This window comes from Aplidium turbinatum, chromosome 3, assembly GCF_918807975.1.
Source record: "Aplidium turbinatum chromosome 3, kaAplTurb1.1, whole genome shotgun sequence".
NCBI lineage: Eukaryota > Metazoa > Chordata > Ascidiacea > Aplousobranchia > Polyclinidae > Aplidium > Aplidium turbinatum.
This window is the reverse complement of record NC_137474.1, coordinates 12,185,203-12,205,502: the sequence shown is the minus strand read 5'-3', so window position 1 is coordinate 12,205,502 and position 20,300 is coordinate 12,185,203. Positions and strand designations below refer to the sequence as shown.

Below are 20,300 nucleotides of genomic sequence, written 5' to 3'. Positions count from 1 at the left end.
ACTTTATAGGTTCAAGACAGGGATGGCGTAAGAAACGGTGTTTAGAGACGAGACACGCTTCGTAACGTTGTAAATGAATAATTCATTTGTCAGTTATTGTGATTTTATTATTGTCAATATTACGTCAATTGTTCTCACACTGGGCTGACTTTTAAGGAAAGCAAATGTAGCATCTGGTTTCGAAAATCGTCTTTTGCTGTGTCATCCAGCGCAGGAACACAGCGGTTCGTTCTGTTCGTAGATGTATTTTAACAATAAAAACGATGACGAAAATAAAAAGTATGTTTGTAAAACATTGTCTTTCTTATGTGAAACAAACAATGCAAAAGCAACAATTTCACATTAGTTTCTGGCCTCTCAGAGACACAGTTTCCACGTTGTGCACCCCTGTACCGTGGAATCGTTTCCCTTATCACAAACTGGGTTACACTGCTATGATACTACCCTCCATTTCAGACAGATTTCCATGGAAATAAAATCAACCAGAAAAAAAAAACACGAAAGGGTACTATTAACTGTTCTCAGTGAATTCTCAATATTTAGTCAGAATAAAAATCACTCTGAGACAGTGGCGGCTCGTGGTCTCAAAATATGGGGGGGGGGGGGCTGCATCAACCAGTAGGCTAACCTAATATAAATAATTATAAACCTGTACCGGACTGAGTTATAAATGCACTGAGTTAGGGTTAGTAACACAGTAACATGTTCTTTTAATTGACTGTCGTTTAATGTTTTTATCATTTAAAGTACGGTAAACTTTTGATAATGGCTTGAATTTGGTCAAGTTTAGGTGGTCACCAGATGGAGCTAGTACTATTTTGGGACTTGGTATTAACTTAGTTGGTTAGATCTATGCTTGTGCTTTCCAACGATAGCAAATTTGTTAAAATTGAACAACAAATGAATAAATGGGAGACAATTTCCTTCAGGTGTTTTCAGTGCATTTCCACCCCGTACTTCCTCCTTTATAATGGTCCATTCCAACCTGTGTGACGTATCAGGACGTCATCATCCCAAAAGGACGAATTGTGAAAGAGCACCAATAATTACAGTAATTGGCTTTACTTCACATCAAAACTAGTCTGTCTCAGTGACTTCTCAAAACACAGATCAAGTAAAGTAACCTACGATCCCTTCACCTAATCACCGATAGCTTCCACACGCTTACCCTAAAGATTTACGAGAACCAAAGTTGGAATCCCTGACCAGGGTCTGTTCTATTTGCAGTCCCAACAGCGCTTGTTCAGTGACGCTAGAAAACTTTTTTCTGAAAAACCTACGTCATAATAAAAAGAACAAGAAACACCGGACCTGCAGAATTTGCAGACCCAGAGTTGCCAATTAATTTTTGTAACACAATTTTTTTTTTAATACAAAAAAAAATTAATATTAAGAGTTTTTTTTAATTCTTGAAGCGAAATAAATTAAAAAACATGGTAAACTATCTATATGTAATATAATTCACATATGCACAAAAATGTTGGGGGGGGCTGCAGTCCCGCAGTCCCTTATGACGAGCCGCCACTGCTCTGAGATATCATTGTGATACAATCATAGTAGCCGAAGTAAAAATAAAAGACCAAAATATCCCAACAATCAAAACTTAAAAGTGCACAATTCAAGAAGTAGACTTCTATTGCAGAAAATGAACATGCATTATGAGTTCCCAACGATCCAAATTCGAGCAGCGCAATTTTACACAAGATTAGTTAATTGCATTCAAAACAATCCTTTTCGTTGCCGGCTGTCTGGTGAGCGTTTGCACAAGCTCGAAAGAACGTCTGTTCGGTTTTACGAGGATGCGTCCTAGCAAGACGCAATCAAGTGCTTGAACGTACTCACGAAATTGGCTTCCTTGCCCTACTGTCAACTTCATCTAAAATCTTCAATCACCGGGTGTATGCCTGGATACGAAAAAAAAAAGTTTATATGAAAGATATCATAAGGCCGCTTATGTCATGGTGAAAACTTAATTTCTTCTCAGAAATACTCTTTCTCCGTGTACGCCAACCACGTCACGAAGAAGCGTTTCACTGATCGTCTCATTTTGCTTCAGTGATTGGAATCTGCAACATGAACAACGTCCAATAACATCAGAGGAACGTTCCCGACGTCTCGCCGTGAGAAAACCTCGAAGCTAATCCTTCGGATTTTTTAAGCATTCTTTTCTTCGCAGCTTCATCAAACCGACCAGCCTGCCAATAAAGAGACACATGTTATTTAGGATAGTTTAATTAATATTATTTATCGTATTATGATGCTTGAAAATCCGACGTTGCAAACCCAAAAAATAAAATAAAACGGTATGAAATACTGATATCTGGTATTTGGATAAAAAAACATTTGAAAAACTTTGAAGTTGAATTCCCAGTATATACGAACCTTGTCAAAATGACATCCCTTTCTTTTTGTTGGAATCAATTTTTGCAGCATGAAAAAAGTGTAACAAATATTTTATACACTTCACCAAGCTTAAAACGATTCATCAGCGAAAGTGAAAAACTTTGGACTGTGTAGGTATAATAGTTTTTCCTTCATTATTTTGCCTTAAATCAATTTGTGTGAGCTTTTCTAACCTGAAGATCAAGCTCTCTGTCAAACGGTCGTCGGATGTTAGCGGCTCCGCTTTCTTCGTCTTCTTTAAATTTTCTTTTCCTCTTTTTTTCATGCATGGACATAAGAGACTCTTGTTTCGTGGATTCCTGGATAGAAAACATAAACAAGTGTTTACAAAAACCTGGTGCCTTACACAGGCAAAATTTATTTTAATAGTAGATTCGCATTTCCAGCTCAGCAAGTCGTTCAGCTAAGGATTTGATCTCGCAAATGCAATTTACATAGCAAGCGACTCTTTACTCATTAGAAAATGTATATTAGACTGGAATGGCATAGCCAAACCAACCATTAAAGGACGACAAAAACGAAATATTTTGGCAACAAGCAAAATTAAAGAACTGAAAAGCATGCAGTGCAGGAATTATCACTGAAAATAAAACACAGATCGAAATGAAGGGAGGTCACAGCTGATCAATCTGTTGAAGAAGGATCAAAGAGTCAGAATATGTCTTTCTCTTCTCCCCAATCACAATCAGTGCTTCCACTTTTACAAAGCTAGATTACCACTTGTATTACCACATTTGTCCTCAGATTACCACATTTTTTACTGTGAATTTCTTCCCGATTTTAACTGTATTTCGACTTACTTTTACATTAACAAAGTGGCTTTTTTTACCCACTTGTTGCCATGGTTACAATCAGGTGTTGCCATAGTTAGGATTAAAGTTAGGAAGGGTTAAGGTAAGGGTTTAACTTAGGAATAAGGTTAGGGTTTTGATCTTTACCAAGAACTAAAAAAAATTCCAAAATGAAAGTTTTTATTTTCAACAGCTTTAAACTTTTCTCAAATAAGGACAGAATTTTTTGTCTGGCAACACTATTATTTGGCTATATTTACACTATATAGACGGATAGTGTAAAATAAGGTCTAAAACAACTACTAAGTTTATTAACAGTACCGGTTATTAACAGTTATTAAAACGTCCAAAATTAGTAAGCGAAGTACTGTACTTGACACCGCAGTTGAAATCTGAAAGACATCTTGACTATGAATATGATCACATGGTCACCCTACGTTCACAGTCAAAAGTCAGGATGCATTCCAAAATCAAACCGAAAACAGCGGAACATGCTAGTCGCATGCTATTATAAGTAATTTTTTGCATATATGTTCAATTTCGGAAGGTTCAGTTTAAATGCTCTTATTTATTGATAGTATTTTAGGTCAAATTTTAAAAATGTATAATTTCCACACAAAATTTCCATATTACCACTAAATTACCACAAATTTTTCATTACCACATTTTTACCACAAGCATGATGAAAATTCCACAATTGTGGTAATTACCACCAAAGTGGAAGCGCTGATCACAATCAGTGCTTCCACTTTTGACAATTGATAAATCCTCTTCAATTTCCTTTTTTATCCTGAAAAATCCCTTTTTTTCTCAGTCGGAAATCCTTCAAAATTTCCTTCATAGGCGAGGTTATTTTTCACGTTATTTAAGTTTAAAAAAGAGCCAATATAACTTTAAAGTTATTTTAATCTCACCTAAGTTACGTTTTAACCTGAAAGAACAGAAAATCAGTGATTTGAAGAAGTGGTACAGTAGCCTATTCAAATCGCTACAAAAAACAAAACCTTGCAGGCAGTAGCATGGCTGATTTAGTTGACAAACCCAATCTGATACCATAAAGTTGCTGAATAAATTACAAAGGTTAGCTTGATTTTTTTCAGTAGCAACGGTATGTCGAAGCAACGTTGTTTTATTAGAACAGTAGGCTACACAAAAGCAGCACATATTTTACAATAACATGGTTTACTTCCTTTGTTCACTGTCCAGCCAAAAAACCGCTTGTCAGTTGGTTGGTTCTGGGATATTCCGGTTTACCACCTGGAGTCCTGGACATCATTTACCAATTACCACTCTCATCTTTCCCACACGGACTCTTTAACCTATCCCTAACACCGAAAATATACAGGTGGTAAATGTGCAGTAACGAATTATCCATCGATTAACAAATTTGTTTTTGTGTTTAGTTCGATTTTCCTTGATGCGCTACCGTAACTTGTTCAACTCTATAAGGCGAGGCTACTCTGTTTTCTCCTTGTCAGTAACGTCTTCACAATCATCTGAGACTGATGAAAAACTTTAGGATACTAGGCCTATTCATGATACTGACTCAGTCTGACTGTGTACAGTATACGGTATATACAATTATACATGTCGTATACACAGCATAGCTAGCTCTATTATAGGTGCAACCTAATTCGTACCCTGAACACTTGGTACCCTCATTTCGTACCCTGAAAACTAACTCACTCACTGCACTCACGTCCAATTCCCAAAATGGCGAGAATAGAAATCAAGTGACGGAAAGGCGAGAATGGGAAAGAGAGTGAGAGGGGGTTTCGGATGGCGAGTGGCGACGGAAACCAGCTGATCATCGTTATTCCAGTCGTTTTTAGAACTTTTGAATGAAAATATTAATAAAATTTTCTTTAATATTGCTAAAAACAACAATTCCCTTTTTAAGACAAAATTTCCTTGTAAAATTGTTAAAAATCCCTAAAAAATCCTTCCGATCTTCATTTCCCTTTTTTATCCTTGGAAGCGTTGAAAAATCCCTTTTTCGGGATAAAATCCTTTAAAGTGGAAGCACTGATCACAATACGATGTATATTCTGACCTGATAATCTTTCATTTGCATGGCGAGTTTGGCGTCACGTTCTACAACATACGTATCAATCTTCTTCACTTTCCGTTCTTCTGGTTTGTCGTCACCCTTGAAGAAAGAATTGAAATCACGTGACTAATGCAATAATTGCCAACGTGATCAGTTGTTAAATAAAAGGTTTCAAAATTTGTAAATAAAATGTAATGCATCATCTTGAAGCATCTTTTCTTGATCAGCACAAAATGAAACAATTACCATTTCTCTCATTTTTTAACATTGATTCTTGCGACACAGCAGGGAACTGAATTATGAAACCTAGCAAAAGTAAGCAGATTATAAGCGAATTGCAAAAACTTTTGATTTCTTGTGACAAACGCATTTTACATTAGAACCTGAACCTTCTGAAAAGTTGTTCAACTTTTAGAATGACCAGTAATGAATTTGTCCGATGCACACGAGCAGCTCTCCGTTAAACGGCACTTGGTGGGTGGGATAACTTACAGAGACCAATACGTGTCATTCTTCACTGACAACCTCAGTAAAACCGGGCCTGTGTCAGCACTTCAAATCTTCTGCAAGTACGTGAAACTGGCAGGATTAGGCTTCCAAAGAAGTTTTTTAGTCCGTCACCCAGGGCTTAAGATTTCTATAAGAAAACAACCTAAAAATACAGTATAATCATAGAAAACCATTGGCTTTACCTGGGCCTTCTTGAGCTTATCAGCTGGCGTGTCCGTCCAACCAGACCTGTCCCCAACTTCGACAGCTCGGGCCCTAAACTGTCTTGGGCCCATTCCAAAGTTTCCCTGATAACGAGACATGAAGCGTACAAACCAAATGAAAAAGTTCTTTTAATACAGACACAACTTCTTGATAAGTTGCTTGAGTTCTTGTAGTTTTAAAATTGCAGTGTTGATTTTTTATTATGTAATACAAAACTTTTTTCGGCACTACTCAACACATATATAATCATGGAATGATAAGTTTTTATCAGATATCAATCGTATGACACAAACAACTTCCATACAAACTACCAACCGATAATCATTGATCACCTACCTGCAATACAGGAGGTAGCTCCGTCATCCATTCTTCTCTCTCCAACTTTTCCGGTTCATCCTTGCCTTCTAACTTATTTTTCATTTTCCGGGCCCTGGATAGTCGGTTAGCGGCGTCAGAAACAAAATAAAGATGTGCGCCAGCGTATCTAACAACCGCATCGAAGTCGTAACCGATTAGCACAAAATGCAGTTAAAGGTTTTTGTAGTGAGATTGAACATTAGAACAATGAGAAAGCATGAAAAAAGAACTGATAGCGCTCATGTTTGTCGATTTCACGACTGATGATGTTTCTCAAGAGTTAAAATTCCAAAGCAGCATGTGCGTTTTATCAAACACTTTGTTAAAGTTTTAACTGCTCGATTTCGAATATTTGCATTCACTTTTCGAAGCCATGAAATTGCATCCAACTTAGTCAGCTGCAGGCTGCAGCCATCCATGCCTGTATTCAAATATCGAATCACTACCGTAAATTAGACTTTCGATACAGCAGATTTGTTTAGTTTGATGTGAACTGAACCAAATTTTCATTTGGGTAAGTTATACAAAACAAATTACAAGAGCAAGAGACGTTTGTTTAAAATGATTGTTTCGTGAGACAGCTTATTCGTGTGATCTATCAATTCTCACCTCATCTCAAACTCTCTTGCAATACTCCTCTTATTTTCCTCTTCAGTGTCATGAGAAGGAGGAAGAGGACCAATCACTGAATCTTCATCATTATCATCATCTTCCTCATCTAAATCCTGGCTGAAAGTAAGCACTAAGCAGCATTGACAAAAGCAATGAAAAAATATATCGCCAACCAGTAGAAGCGAGATTAAGTCCTACACTGAGATAAATGACAAACAGATCATATAGGTTGCTAAATTACAGCTGCGCAACTATGCCAGGGCTTCGATTCGCAATCTTTCAGGTATTGTAGCCATGCAAGCTACAGACACGTTTTACTCCCCAACTTACGTTACCAACAACTGCTCATGCTCGTTAAAAACCTTTCAAGACGTTGTTGGCCCTTTTCAAGATTTAGCCGTGTTAACTACTGACGCTGTTGCAAATGGTATTGTGTTTTTCGTGTTAGGCAAGTGAAGGGAAAAAAGCGCTGCAATACACGCTTTAGAAGCGAATCAAGCCAATTTTATTCTGTTTCCAACTTTGATGGCAACAACCAATGGAAATGGATGTACGGCAGTGGGACGACGAGATAATGAAATTAACAATACAGCATGCAGGAATGCGAATTGCAGCAAGTTGTACGACAAATGCTGTCAAGTTATGCAAAATTGTAGAGTAGACACAAAGCTCATAAACAGAACTGTGCTAAAATTACTATTTGAAGATAAGTAATGCTGCAATTCAACAATTATAAGCAACGAAACTAACCGTTTAAACCCGGGAGGTAACTGTGGGCCCAAGACCCTGTCGTCCAATTCAGAAGATTGTTTCCTTTGTGGAGGCAAAGCTGGACCAAAAATTGCATCATCATCATCTTTTGTGTTCTGGACTTCTATCAGGTGAGGTGGGAGTCTGGGACCGATATCAACTTCTTCTGGTTTAGAAAGGGAACCAGAGGGTGGTATTCTTGGCAAACTTGGGCCCATAAAACCTTCACTTTCCTTGTGAGCAGCATCCGGTAATTTTGGACCAAAGGCAGTTTCTTCTTTGTTCACATTTTTGTGCTTATTGTTAAGTAGACTTGGACCAATAATGTCATCCATCACTTAACTGTTAACAAAAAAGCTAAAATCACAAATACACAATTATATGCACTTCAATGATATTCATAAATATAATCACACAACTGTAATGAATAAAATACATATGTGAGAAAAAAAAATCCTAATGCAAGGCATTGAACTGGAATTTATAAATTGGCGACCTTTATCGTGTGAAATGCATCCACTTCATGTATTCGCAGGTTGGTTAATTGTAACAAATAAGATTTGGTGGTTAGCACTACAGGTTCTCACACAGGTTAAAAAAGGAACATTTTGTTAAATCTTAATGCAGAAAAGTTGCAGCCGAACGATCATGCAAAAGAGGCCATATGAAGTATTCCGCATCAGTGTTCCAGTGTACGATGCCAATACAATGATACAGCATGACTCCTGATTGGGGTACTGATTCATAATGGAGAATTAAAACATAAACATACCACTATACAGAGAATAGTTCGACAACATCACATTGCACAAATCAATAGAAACATCGGCAATAGGTACACTTTCAATAGACTACACAATACACAGACTACTGTAAAGTCTAAAACATATTCTGTTAGCAGGGAAGTTACTCGTCAGTAGCCTACCGCATGTTCTGCAAGGAAATACAAACGACTGAACCGACGGTAAATGACTAATTTCTTAATAAGTGTATCAACATGTATCTAACCAAGTTTGCAAAGGGAAATAAAAGTCATCGTATGAATACACTGCCAGGCTACTAAACATGTTTTTGTAACACAAATTCAAAAATTAGTTTCAAACATTTAATATTACAAATAAAGATGGAACCAGTGTGGTATATGACTTTTTAGAACCTTTGAAGAACATGCAATTAGTTTTGCATTTCGGGACAGGTGCTTTGTATTGAGACGTTTTGCAATCGAAACGACAAAAATTAACAAATATAGAAACGCAACTTCCAAAAAACCAAGCGCATTCTTTAACGAAGATATTAAAAGCTTTAAACTTTGACCGATCGACTAAGCTCCGTTGCTCAAAACAGTGTTGATAATAATGAACATAGTGTCTTCATGATATGAAGTTCTTGTGCAATTCAGCAGCCAGTGATCTAAGTCCCCTTGCTGTGATAACAAACTACAACGGTTTTACTGCGGTCGCCATGAATCAAGGCAAGATACATCATATAATTATATAGCTGATCCTGTTTTTTCTGTTGATTCTATTGCTGTTATAACGTGTGCATCAAATAGTTCAGTTCTTATTGGCATTTCAAGGGAATAAAATGGGTTTTTTAGCGCAAAGTCTGAATAAATCGTGTATAGTCTCAGCAACAAGGAATCTATTCCACCCTGAACAAGAAAAACATGCATGTTAATCAGAATAATAGAAAATCAAATAAATCTAAGACGCTATTTTACAAGAAAATTTCATAAAGTGTATGCTGCACAGCACACAGCTTTTGTTTTTGAGCTAATGGGTGCTGGTTCGGCACTCAGCAAAGGAAATGGATTCCACGTAACAACGAATTCAGAGAAGCATGGCGAAAAGGCTGCAGAAACTGGCGGATCCCTGCTAGCGGGGATAAATGCCAGGTCTCATCTACTCAAGGTGGGACAAACCGATGATGACGAACGAACTCAGCTGCGTTTCCCACGGCTGTACTGACACTGTTTGCTTTGTAAAGCATTATAAGCAACGTATCTCTACGATGTATGTAGCGCTATACAAAAACACATTAGCATTAATGTATAATGTATAAGTATAACTTGACACTTCATTTCACCTGTTTTGGGTCAGAGATGACTATGAACTTGACACCTGTCACAGTTTGGTGACAATGCAAAGTAAACGTATCAGCTTCAAGTTTCTGAATACCGGAACTCCCAGATTCAGGTGATAGCTGCACACTGATTGCATATAGCGAGTGGAACATACTCGCCATCATAATTTTTTGGTTTGACGTCAATTTAGGCTTTCCAAACTTGATGTTGATTGGGTAATTCTTCTTTTGTTCAATCAACTGCAACATTAAAAACGATTGCCTTGGTTGTATGCAGTTTTACAATCATCAAAAAACCATAATAAAAATTTTAACGCTTAAATTGTACTTGGCAATCACACACTGTCAAACATACTTTGGTACGCCCTTTTTTGTTTAAGAAAGCAAAAAATGTATCAGCTGTTACAAATTACCACATGATACCGTCACTGGTATAATTTATAAAGCAACTCACTTTTTAACCTTTTTTAGTCCTTTTTAACAATAAAAAATATAATGCCAAAAATTATAAATACACGCAGAATTTGTTTAGTTTTAAGATGGCACTACATTGTGTTCTAGCTAAGCACTTAGTAATTACAGTATAGGCCTACTGCATATCTAAGAATCAACACAGCCAAATGTCTACTATTTAAAACAATGAAAGTAAAGTATATCTGCAATAACACAAAGACTACTGTCACTGGTGCTATCACTGCTACCTCCATCGCATCTGTTCCATCTTGAAACTTTCTTCCATTGACCGGCCTTCCATTCACAGATAACACAACATGGCCAACTCGGATACGATCCCTTTGTCCGAACACAACACAGATTTGGTCGGACTGAGCTTCCAGTTTCAAGTCCAGTGGATAACTGCCAACAAAAAATAATTCAACAAAAAAATAAATGAAATATTATGTCTGTAATGCACAACATCACAAGTTTTTAAAACTACCAATAACTATTTTAATAATTTATAAATTGTTTAAATATGTGAATTTGACGTATAGTGGAGCTATTTTTTCGCAGTACCGGTAGATTTTGAGCTTTTTCAAAACTTTAAGCTGATATCTTTCATGTACAGCATATGCACTCTGATTGCACTATTATAATCTAGCTAATTGTTGGTAAATGTATTGTTATTAAAATTTTAGGCACTCTCTTTGCTTATTGTCTGTTTGGGAAATGGCTCCTAACCTTGAGTCAACAGAAAAGTCAGTAAAACTATTAATCTTAGGAAAGTACTAAACTTTAAAATTAATAAGCTATATATCTGATGGTAATTTTTTGAAATTTTCACCAAGGATCACTCATGAAGTTTTGAGTTCAGCAAGCACAGTATATAATTATTTAAATAGATAATGTATGCTTACAACTTCAAGTACCGAAGTCGTAGATATTTACCAAATGAAAAAGGTGTACCTGCTGTTGCCACAAATAAAACAGTGACTCTATCTGATTAAGTATTAAGAGAGACGGTTGATAACAGTATCAGCTGAAACTTTGCACGGTCGCTTACCTAAATGTTTCTTCCATTTCAATGCTTGGTTTTTGGTGATCATATTGAAAGATTAAACCGCCAGCTTTGTTTACAATATATACAGAAAATACAGTCATTTTGTTTACTTTCGCATTCATAAGCAAAAATCCTTGGGAAGGAAGAAGAGTTTACTTGAGTTCATTATGACAATATCAAGTAGAAGAACTACACGTAACACAATTGCAGTCCAACCATCAAATTAAGCAATGTTTGGCAGATATGACAGGCCTCAAAATTCACGGCGGACATGTCCGCCGTCACAGCATGTGATGTCCGCGGGAAGTACCATCCAGATCGGTCATATTTGTCCGCCGAGTAACACAGGAACTAGCGATACAAATCGTCGTTGCATAGCACAAGCAATTGTTGCAAGAATATAATTTTCCGCGCACTCTAGCGCGCATCTAGAAAATGTGAATACGGTATCCCTTAGATTTAATTCAAGCAGAAAAACTTTTGATTTTTATGTTGCTTTAACGATTGATGACATTGAATCAGCGTAACAAAGGTGAATTCTTCGCTAAGAATCGATGGGAGCATGCGCAACTTAGTTCAAGTTTTACGTCACAATGTCTGGCTTTGATCTGCGAGTAATATTGATACGGCAAGGTTGGTTACAAAATTAGATCATAATACGAGTAGGCTATTACAGCAAAATGAAACAAAATTTGTTAAGTTTTGGTGTTACAGTAAGAAAGAAAAGGCCCATGGAAAATTTACTTTCGCTCACATAACACGCAAAAATATACCTAAAGAAAAATGCCTGGTGAAACTTTGCATGGCAGAAAATAGTAGCGGTAGTGTAGAAGTTTTCCGACTGGTGCCCAGAGCATTGTGACGCAAAAATCTACACGACCTCGTTCGGTGGAAGTTAATCAGTTATGCGGCGTATTGCAGCTACACGGCGCTTAGACTCTCCAAGCGCAGGTCGTTGGTCTGATGAAAGCCTTTCAGAGTGACTTTGCGGAAATTTTAAAAAGCCTTCTAAACCAAAGATACAGTTCTTAAATGGCAAAGAATTATCAAGATAAAGTGATTAAGCATGACGATCGACGCTAAAACTGGTGTGTCCGCCGTGAAACTTAATTTGTCCGCCGAGATAGCTGCTCAGACCGGACACGTTTGTCCGATATCAACAAAACGAATTTCGAGGCCTGTATGAAAATTTGTTATCATGGCATGGTGGCTGATGAGATGGCTGCTTATAGGCTTTTGCTGCCATCCAGATTGTGCCTACTACTATTGATCACATTGCCTAGCCTAGAGAGGTACTACTCACTCTTTTTATTCATTGGGTAAATTAAAGCAAATAAATTAGCTTGACTTAATACAAACAGTATGATATGAAAATGCAATGTCAAATGGAAAGATTCTATGGTATTCATGAGTGATCACATTTTTGCCGAAAATAGTTTTATAAGCCTAACATCAGAATTACTCTGACAAAGCCAGTTTTGTAGGGACATCAAAATTTGGTAGCCATACTTCACCCAAAATTGTTAAAACAATTGAATACAAGCCCAACTCTTGTGGCATGTCATATGGGGTCCATGTCTTTTAGGCGCAGACAGTTAGGCGCCGGTCAAATAGGCGCGCACACTGTGGCGTCAGGGTATTTAGGTGCGGAGAACTGTGGCGCCCGTTCATTTAGGTGCTATTCCTAGTAAAATCTGCAGATTGTATGAGCTCAGCTTTGGCAAAACCTAGTCGGGGTTTTGACGGAAAACTAAGTTACTCTTCACTCAAGCCAAGTACTGTACTACCCGCTTGAATATAGGCTACGGTATATTTTTTACTGATGTTTAGTGTAGTTATTATTTGACTTATATAACTGAAAGTGAACTCAGTTATGTTCAGAAACTTGAATATAATTTATTAATAAAGCTTTCGCCGACGCAAACCTGGACTAACAACAAATAAATGCCGAACACGCCTATTAAAAAAACAATATATTTTTCTGTTCAACATAACAGTTTGTGTGAAAAGCATTGCCGGTTTAAGCAGCTTCACTCACCGAAGCTATGATATATTTTTCTGTTAAATACAACATTTTGTGTGAAAAGCATTGTCGGATAAAGCAGCTTCGCTTACTGAAGCCATGACTAACAACAAATAAATGCACGCGCATTAACAAAACAACATCTTTTTCTGTTCAATATAACATTTTGTGTGATAAGCATTGCCCTACCTGCCAAGCTGATACAATCTGCAGACTTTGCTAGGAATAGCACCTAAATGAACAGGCGCCACAGTACTCCGCACCTAAATATCCAGACGCCACAGTGTGCGTGCCTATCTGACCGGCGCCTGTCTGCGCCTAAAAGACTTGCTCCCGTCATATGGGACTGAAATCTATAGTATAAGCCAGTGGTTCTCAACAGGGGCGGTAGCGCCCCCTGGGGGGGCGGTATGATTACCTCGGCTTAAGGGGGTGTTTTGATTATTAGGGAGCATTTTGATTCAACCCATCTACCGCCCAGGGTAACGATATCGTCAAAGAGCTCGTATCTTTGTGGTAGCATTTCTTACCTCATACCTTGTGGAAAAGGAATTCAGCTGTGTTGTTAACTTGTTATTCTACATACCAAACAGTGAAACCCACTTGACATATCCATAAAAGGTGATCTTCGAATGTTTCTCACTGGCTTTACACTGGATGCAAAGAAGCTGGCACTTTCTCACCAAGCCCAAGGTTCACACTGACTACCAGTAGGCCTATACTGTTTTCATGCATCAAATATAGTTACTAGTCTCTAAAACCCTTACAGCCTGTTTCACCTAAAAGGGGGATCATCAAAAGGTCTTAATTCTAATAGAAATATAATTTTATTTGAATAAAGACTTTCGGATAATCCCCCTTTTAGGATAAAACAGGCTGTAAGGGTTTTAGAGACGGGTAACTAACCTATATTTGATGTAATTCACTCTGCTTGGCTTTTTGCTTGGCATTGAGCACTTTTTGTAGTAGGCTATTAATGGTACGGTATTTATTGTTTTATATTCGCTTTTCGTAATTTATCGTTTTTGTTAGGGGGCGGTAACATTTTGCCAGTTCATAAAGGGGGCGTTCGCCAAAAAAGGTTGAGAAACACTGATATAAGCTGATCTCTGACCACTCCTTTGACTTAATTCCCTGCAGAATATCTCATCATCATATCATAATCCATCGTCGGTTTGTTCCCCACTAGTGGGGGTGGCCGATTGTTTCCGCGCAGCAATTGTTTTAATCCCTTTTCTCCATTTCCCCCTGTCCCTTGCATCTTCCTCCTTCAGTCCAACTTTTTTAAATTCATCCTTCACTTGTTGTTTCCACGTTCTACTTGGACGACCGCGTTTCCTCTTCCCATCCACCTTTAGATCTAGTGCCTTTCTAAGAAAACTTTCTTCCTCCCTCCTTATCACATGTCCATACCATCTTACTCCATTTGCCCTTGCCATTTGGTATATGGTCTCTCTGATCTCTAGCATATCCAACAATTCTTCAGTCCTTTTTTCCCTTCTCGTTTTCACCCCACACATTGCTCTCACCATTGACCTTTCCGTTCTTCTCAGGATTGCCAGTTCACTTTCTGGTCTATCTGGTCTTGATAAAAAAATGGCTTAAAAACATACCACTATACAGCACAGCTCACACATTGCAACTTTTCCATAAACTACAGCTGTTAAATATACAAGAAATTTACAAACTAGAGATAGCAAAATACATGCACAGAGTCCATTTAAATTTATTACCAGAAACAGAATGTGATATCTTCCGCAGACTATCGGAATGCCACTCACACACACAATACTCGCCAATTATCCAGTAGTAACTATTTTGTATCAAGGGTGCGTACTGAATTGGGTAAAAAGCAGATGTTAATCAGGGGTCCTAAAATATGGCATGAGGTTCCAGGTGATCTCAAAGGTCTTTCTCCAACTTCTTTTAAAAGAAAATTTAAACGCTACCTTCTTGATTTAAACGACACTGTATAAATAATAACTGTTTTGTCTATATATAATTACATTATTCTATTTGCTCAATGCTCACCTCTTTGGTATACGTTACTTTTGATTTTTTACTGATTAAAATTGTCAATTGATATCTCTTAAACTCCACAATTAATTCATGCAGTAGCCTAGCACGGTTTAGTAAACCTGCTTAGGTTTTTAGTTTTCTTTTTTTTTTTGCCTAATAAAAACATGTGTATCTATATCAGCAAATGCTTGATTTTTGTATGATTGTTTGTGTATATATGTTATTTAGACCTACATCCCCTAGCTTGAGATGGCTGCTGACTAGATGACCGCTTGGTCTTTTCGCAGTCTCCTCGTCATATGACACACAACAGATTATTGCATATTTTGTATTCTTTTCATGTTTGTGTTTGTGACAAATAAATAAACTGACTGACTGCCCTGTGAGGTTTTGCACTTCTGCTGAGATAAAATATTTCTGTCTTATTGCAATGGCAATGACTAGACTACGCTGTTGACTCAAGCAAAAGATATAAGCCAGTGAATAAAACTACAACAATGGAACATGCTTGGGATCATTTCAATTTAGTTTCTTTGTTGGAATACCAAAGAAAAAACAATGCTGTTAAACTTAAATATCTACAAGAATAAAACCAACAAAAGGTAAATGTGGCAAAACCACACCAGGCTAATGTGTACTACTGTACTCGTGTAGGCAATGTGTAAATTAAAACAAATTTAATATGGCAGGTAACCAAATAGAGAATTAGGTACCTAAATCTATTAGTTCAAAATGAACTTGGGGAGATGATGTAAAACAGTGGGCGGACTTGTCAAGCATCAGAGAAACAAAAAGAGTAGCGGAAGAACGTGACGTGTCAAAGCAATTAACAGCCGACCTTTGGCTCGAAGATGATGATGAAATGTTCAAGAAAATACATGAATTAGTTGAGACATGTCCACGTCTATAAAATAACCAAGGAAGTATGCCAATTGTTAAAGTAATGCGAAAATGACTGAGCCTAACCACCATCACAAAACAAACTACAACTCTTGCATTTGATATTTAGCTGTAGCCTGTATGGGCATCCTATCAATTACCAGTAGATGAACCAGGAACGGTATTTGCAGATTATGCAATGACGGCCTGTAGGATGACATGAGAGGATAAATACATAACATTGCACTTGATTACTAAGAGTAAACAATTTTAAAACTAATTGTGTTACAGTACTGTATGCTTGGCTGTCTAAACATATAGGAAATGCAAAAATAACCAATATAAAATCAATTCATTAACACTTCCAATCTTGGATTCTTGCTTGCTTATTGCTTACACTCAGTGATGAACTGTTTTATTTACCCATCTTCAAAGGTGATTCCAGGAAAACTTGTTGCAATTACAGGCCAATATAGCTCAATTACTTACAGGCCCATATAGTCCGCCCCGATAGCTCAATTGGTTAGCGCGTGACTTCTGGAACGAAGAAGCTTCAAGATCAAGCGGCGCTGGTTCGACTCTCGGGGTGTACGCTTGAGCAACGCACGTTAAGGACTGCTCTCCATTCAGCGGCACCTAATGGATGGAATAGTTCCCCGGCAACAAGACTTCAACAATCGGAAACTTCACTCTGTCAATCTCGGTGACCGGGCCTGCGTCAGTGATTCAAAGCCTCTACAAGTATGCGAAACTGCCAGGATTAAGCTCTGCAAGAAGCTTTCCCAGTCCAAGGATAAAGATTCAATCAATATCACTTTTTTTATAGGCCCCAAAGTCAGGCCTTCAAATAATGCATGAAGCAAATTGAAACCTTTTTCGTCATATCAAGCAGTTCTCTGACAACTTTTTGATTTGCATTTGTGAATTCCTTGGGTCTTAAACTGTCTGTCTAGCAATTTTCAGCTATTTTGTATGATCATTGACTAAGAAATTGGAATTATGAATTTATGATAAGGAATTGAGCATAATCGCTGAAGCGAAAAATTCAAAAATAGCAATTTTTCAAATAACCATAACTTCACTAAAATTAAAAAAACTTAAAGTTTTTCTTTGCATTCTTCACATCGCTATGGCATCTACAAGTATGCCTACAAGTACACATGGTCGTGGTGTAGGCTTAGGCTAACTCATTTCATTTGGTAGAGAATGACCCAGACCCACCCATGTATTTAACCCAGTGACAACTAACAATGCTGCCAAATTCTCAAACCATGAATACTAAACTTGTAGAAGAAAATTTTTTCAAGAAGCCAAATTATTTGTAAGCTTTTGAAATGTGACTGGCCACCAGCTGGTTTTCGCTACAAGAATGACTTTCTTTCATTAAACAAATCTCAAAACAAAACTACTTCAAACAACGCTTCAATGAATCGAGACACAACTCATCAAAAACATGGAAATCTATCAATGAACTTCTTCAAAAAAAGAAAGCTAAAACGAATACTCTTCCCAATGAACTTATTGCAGAAAACATTTCATACAAAAAACAAGAACAAATATGCAACCAACTTAACTACCACTTTACACATATTGGCGAAAAATTAACCTCACACTTAAAGCAAAAGTCAAACTTTGATTCATTCATGGGGCCTGCTTTAAAACAAACATGTGCGGTATATGAAACTGATGAAAATGAAGTCGAATGCCTAATAAACAAACTAGATGTTAAAAAATCGGATGGACCAGATGACATCTCTTCTCGAATGTTAAAGTTATCAAAAAGTATTATTGCACCTCATTTAACTAAACTTTTTAATGCATGCTTGAAACAAGGAATATTTCCTGACGCTCTAAAAATTGCAAAAGTTATTCCTATTTTCAAGAAAAAGGCAAAAGCAGATCCAACTAATTACCGTCCTATTTCCTTGCTTTCAAATATCAGCAAACTTTTAGAAAAAATTATTTACAAACGCTTGATGAGCTTTCTTGACAAATTCAACGTGATTAATGATCAACAATTTGGATTTAGGGAAGGTCATTCTACAACGTTAGCATTAAGTAATCTTCATGAAAGACTAATTGAACTCAAAGAAAAAAATCATTACGTTTACCTGTTATTTCTTGATTTAGCAAAAGCGTTTGACACCGTTAACCACCAAATACTTCTAAAAAAGCTGGAGTTTTATGGCCTGAGAGGTTTAATGGGAGGCCTTATAAAATCTTACTTACACAACCGCCAACAATATGTTTCTGCTGATGGCTTCAAATCAAAGCATGAAAATATCACATGTGGTGTTCCTCAAGGATCTATACTTGGACCATTGCTTTTTCTGCTTTACATAAATGATTTGCCTCTTATAACAACTTTCGATTCTCAGCTATTTGCTGATGACACTGTTTTTTTTACTTCAGCAACATCTATTTTGCAATTGCAGCAAAACACTGAAATTGAGATGCAGCGTATCACTGATTGGTTCAATGCAAACAAATTATGTATCAACTACTCCAAGACATTTTACATGTTACTTGAACGAAAAGGAGGGTCAACTTCAAAACTAAATGTAGTCTTAAACAACACAAAAATTCAAAAAACAAACAACATCAAATATCTTGGCATATTTCTTGATGACAAACTGAGTTGGAATTATCACATTGAAGATCTATCTGGGAGATTGGCAAAAATATCTGGAATATTTTATAAAATTAGAAACTACACAAACAAACAAAGCATGTTAACACTGTACTATGCTCTTGCACGATCAATAATACAATATGGCATTTTATGTTGGGGTTCAAGCACACAAAAACTGCTCAAGAAAATTTCGACAATGCAAAATCGAATCATTCGCACAATAACCTTTAGCAACAGAAGAGCAAAACTTTCACTACTTTACCAAGATCTCGACATACTTCCCATCACTAACTTGCATCAATTAGAAATTTCTAAATTTGTCTTTAAATTTAAAAATATGCTATTGCCAAGCTATTTTGAACCTTACTTTAAGGAAATTACTGAAGTACATTGCCATGGCACTAGAGCTTCTCAAAAAAATAACTTTCACTTACGTAGTGTCAGCTCAAGAAAAGGCCAAGGCAGTTTGAAATTCTTAGGCCCAAAAATATGGAATGATTTACCTTCTGAAGTAGTAGGGGCTACGAGTGTAAAAACTTTCACAAAAAAATGTAAAATTTATTATATGAAAAAACTTTGTCTGTGACTGTTTTTATTGCCACAACATTGACGAGTGTTATCGCAAATTTTTCGGATTGAACATTGTTGATACTACGTAGACCTAGGTCTACTACTCACGAACTAGTGCTAAGTACTATTTATTAATGGCTGTCATCTTATGAACTGTATTCAAGTCGGCCTATAAACTGACTGATTTTGTTAAGGTTTAAAGTTATATACTATGATTAGGCCTACTTTTAGTGTTTCTGTTTCGTCTTTTATGCTAGCAGTTAGAAGTTGTTGTTTATGCATAGTTTTTTGTTTGTTTTTTTTCTCATAACTTACTACTTTTGTAGGGCATGATATTTTTTGATATTTGAATAAAATCACAGCAATTCACTTGACTGTCGCAGCAGTAAACAACTTTTTGTTTTCATTTTTTACGGAACTTAAGCTTATCCTATTTTAACGCATATCTTGGTTTCAACGTAATGCCGATGTTTGACATTTGTCACATTAAAAACACGGGAAGCAGCTGACTCGATGACTAATATAGTCTTTCGCTGCTTCCTGTCTGTTGTAGATTCTAGTTATGGTGCTATTTTATTTGCATTGTCTATATTTTGTACCGTATACTTTTCTCGCAACAGACAAAATAAAAGGTTTCTCTCTCTCTCTCTCTCTCTCTCTTTCTTCAACCATGTTTAGATACGTGGAGAAGATGTAAGTGCAGAGATAAGCACAATTCCCAAGTTTTCGTCGAGCCCAATTTCAATCGGTTGCACTTTCACAAATAGATATGATTTCAATCAAAAAGTTAATTAATCAACAAAAACGCAGTTTAAAATCTGTGACGAATGAAGACATCATTTTTGATTGACTAACACTTTCAACAGACAAAAAAGTGTTTTTTTCTCTCTCACTGATCGTGAAATTGCAACACCTTATTT

At 36.8% G+C, this 20,300-nt stretch overlaps 2 protein-coding genes across 2 annotated transcripts; both read right to left on the bottom strand.

The window, feature by feature from the left end:
* Positions 1–26: 26 nt before the first annotated feature.
* On the bottom strand, positions 27–8,034 carry LOC145766218 (GPALPP motifs-containing protein 1-like). The gene is made up of 7 exons (XM_082577885.1): positions 7,678–8,034; positions 6,925–7,044; positions 6,295–6,388; positions 5,937–6,041; positions 5,248–5,343; positions 2,577–2,702; positions 27–2,195 (listed from the first exon to the last, which is right to left on the bottom strand). Exons 1-7 carry the CDS (start codon positions 8,010–8,012, stop codon positions 2,094–2,096), a joined length of 978 nt encoding a protein of 325 aa, XP_082434011.1. The 5' UTR covers positions 8,013–8,034; the 3' UTR covers positions 27–2,093.
* On the bottom strand, positions 8,035–11,386 carry LOC145766220 (trafficking protein particle complex subunit 4-like). The gene is made up of 4 exons (XM_082577887.1): positions 11,261–11,386; positions 10,461–10,614; positions 9,763–9,999; positions 8,035–9,328 (listed from the first exon to the last, which is right to left on the bottom strand). The coding sequence occupies exons 1-4, from the start codon at positions 11,377–11,379 to the stop codon at positions 9,167–9,169; spliced, it is 672 nt and encodes a 223-aa protein (XP_082434013.1). The 5' UTR covers positions 11,380–11,386; the 3' UTR covers positions 8,035–9,166.
* Between the last annotated feature and the right edge of the window lie 8,914 nt (positions 11,387–20,300).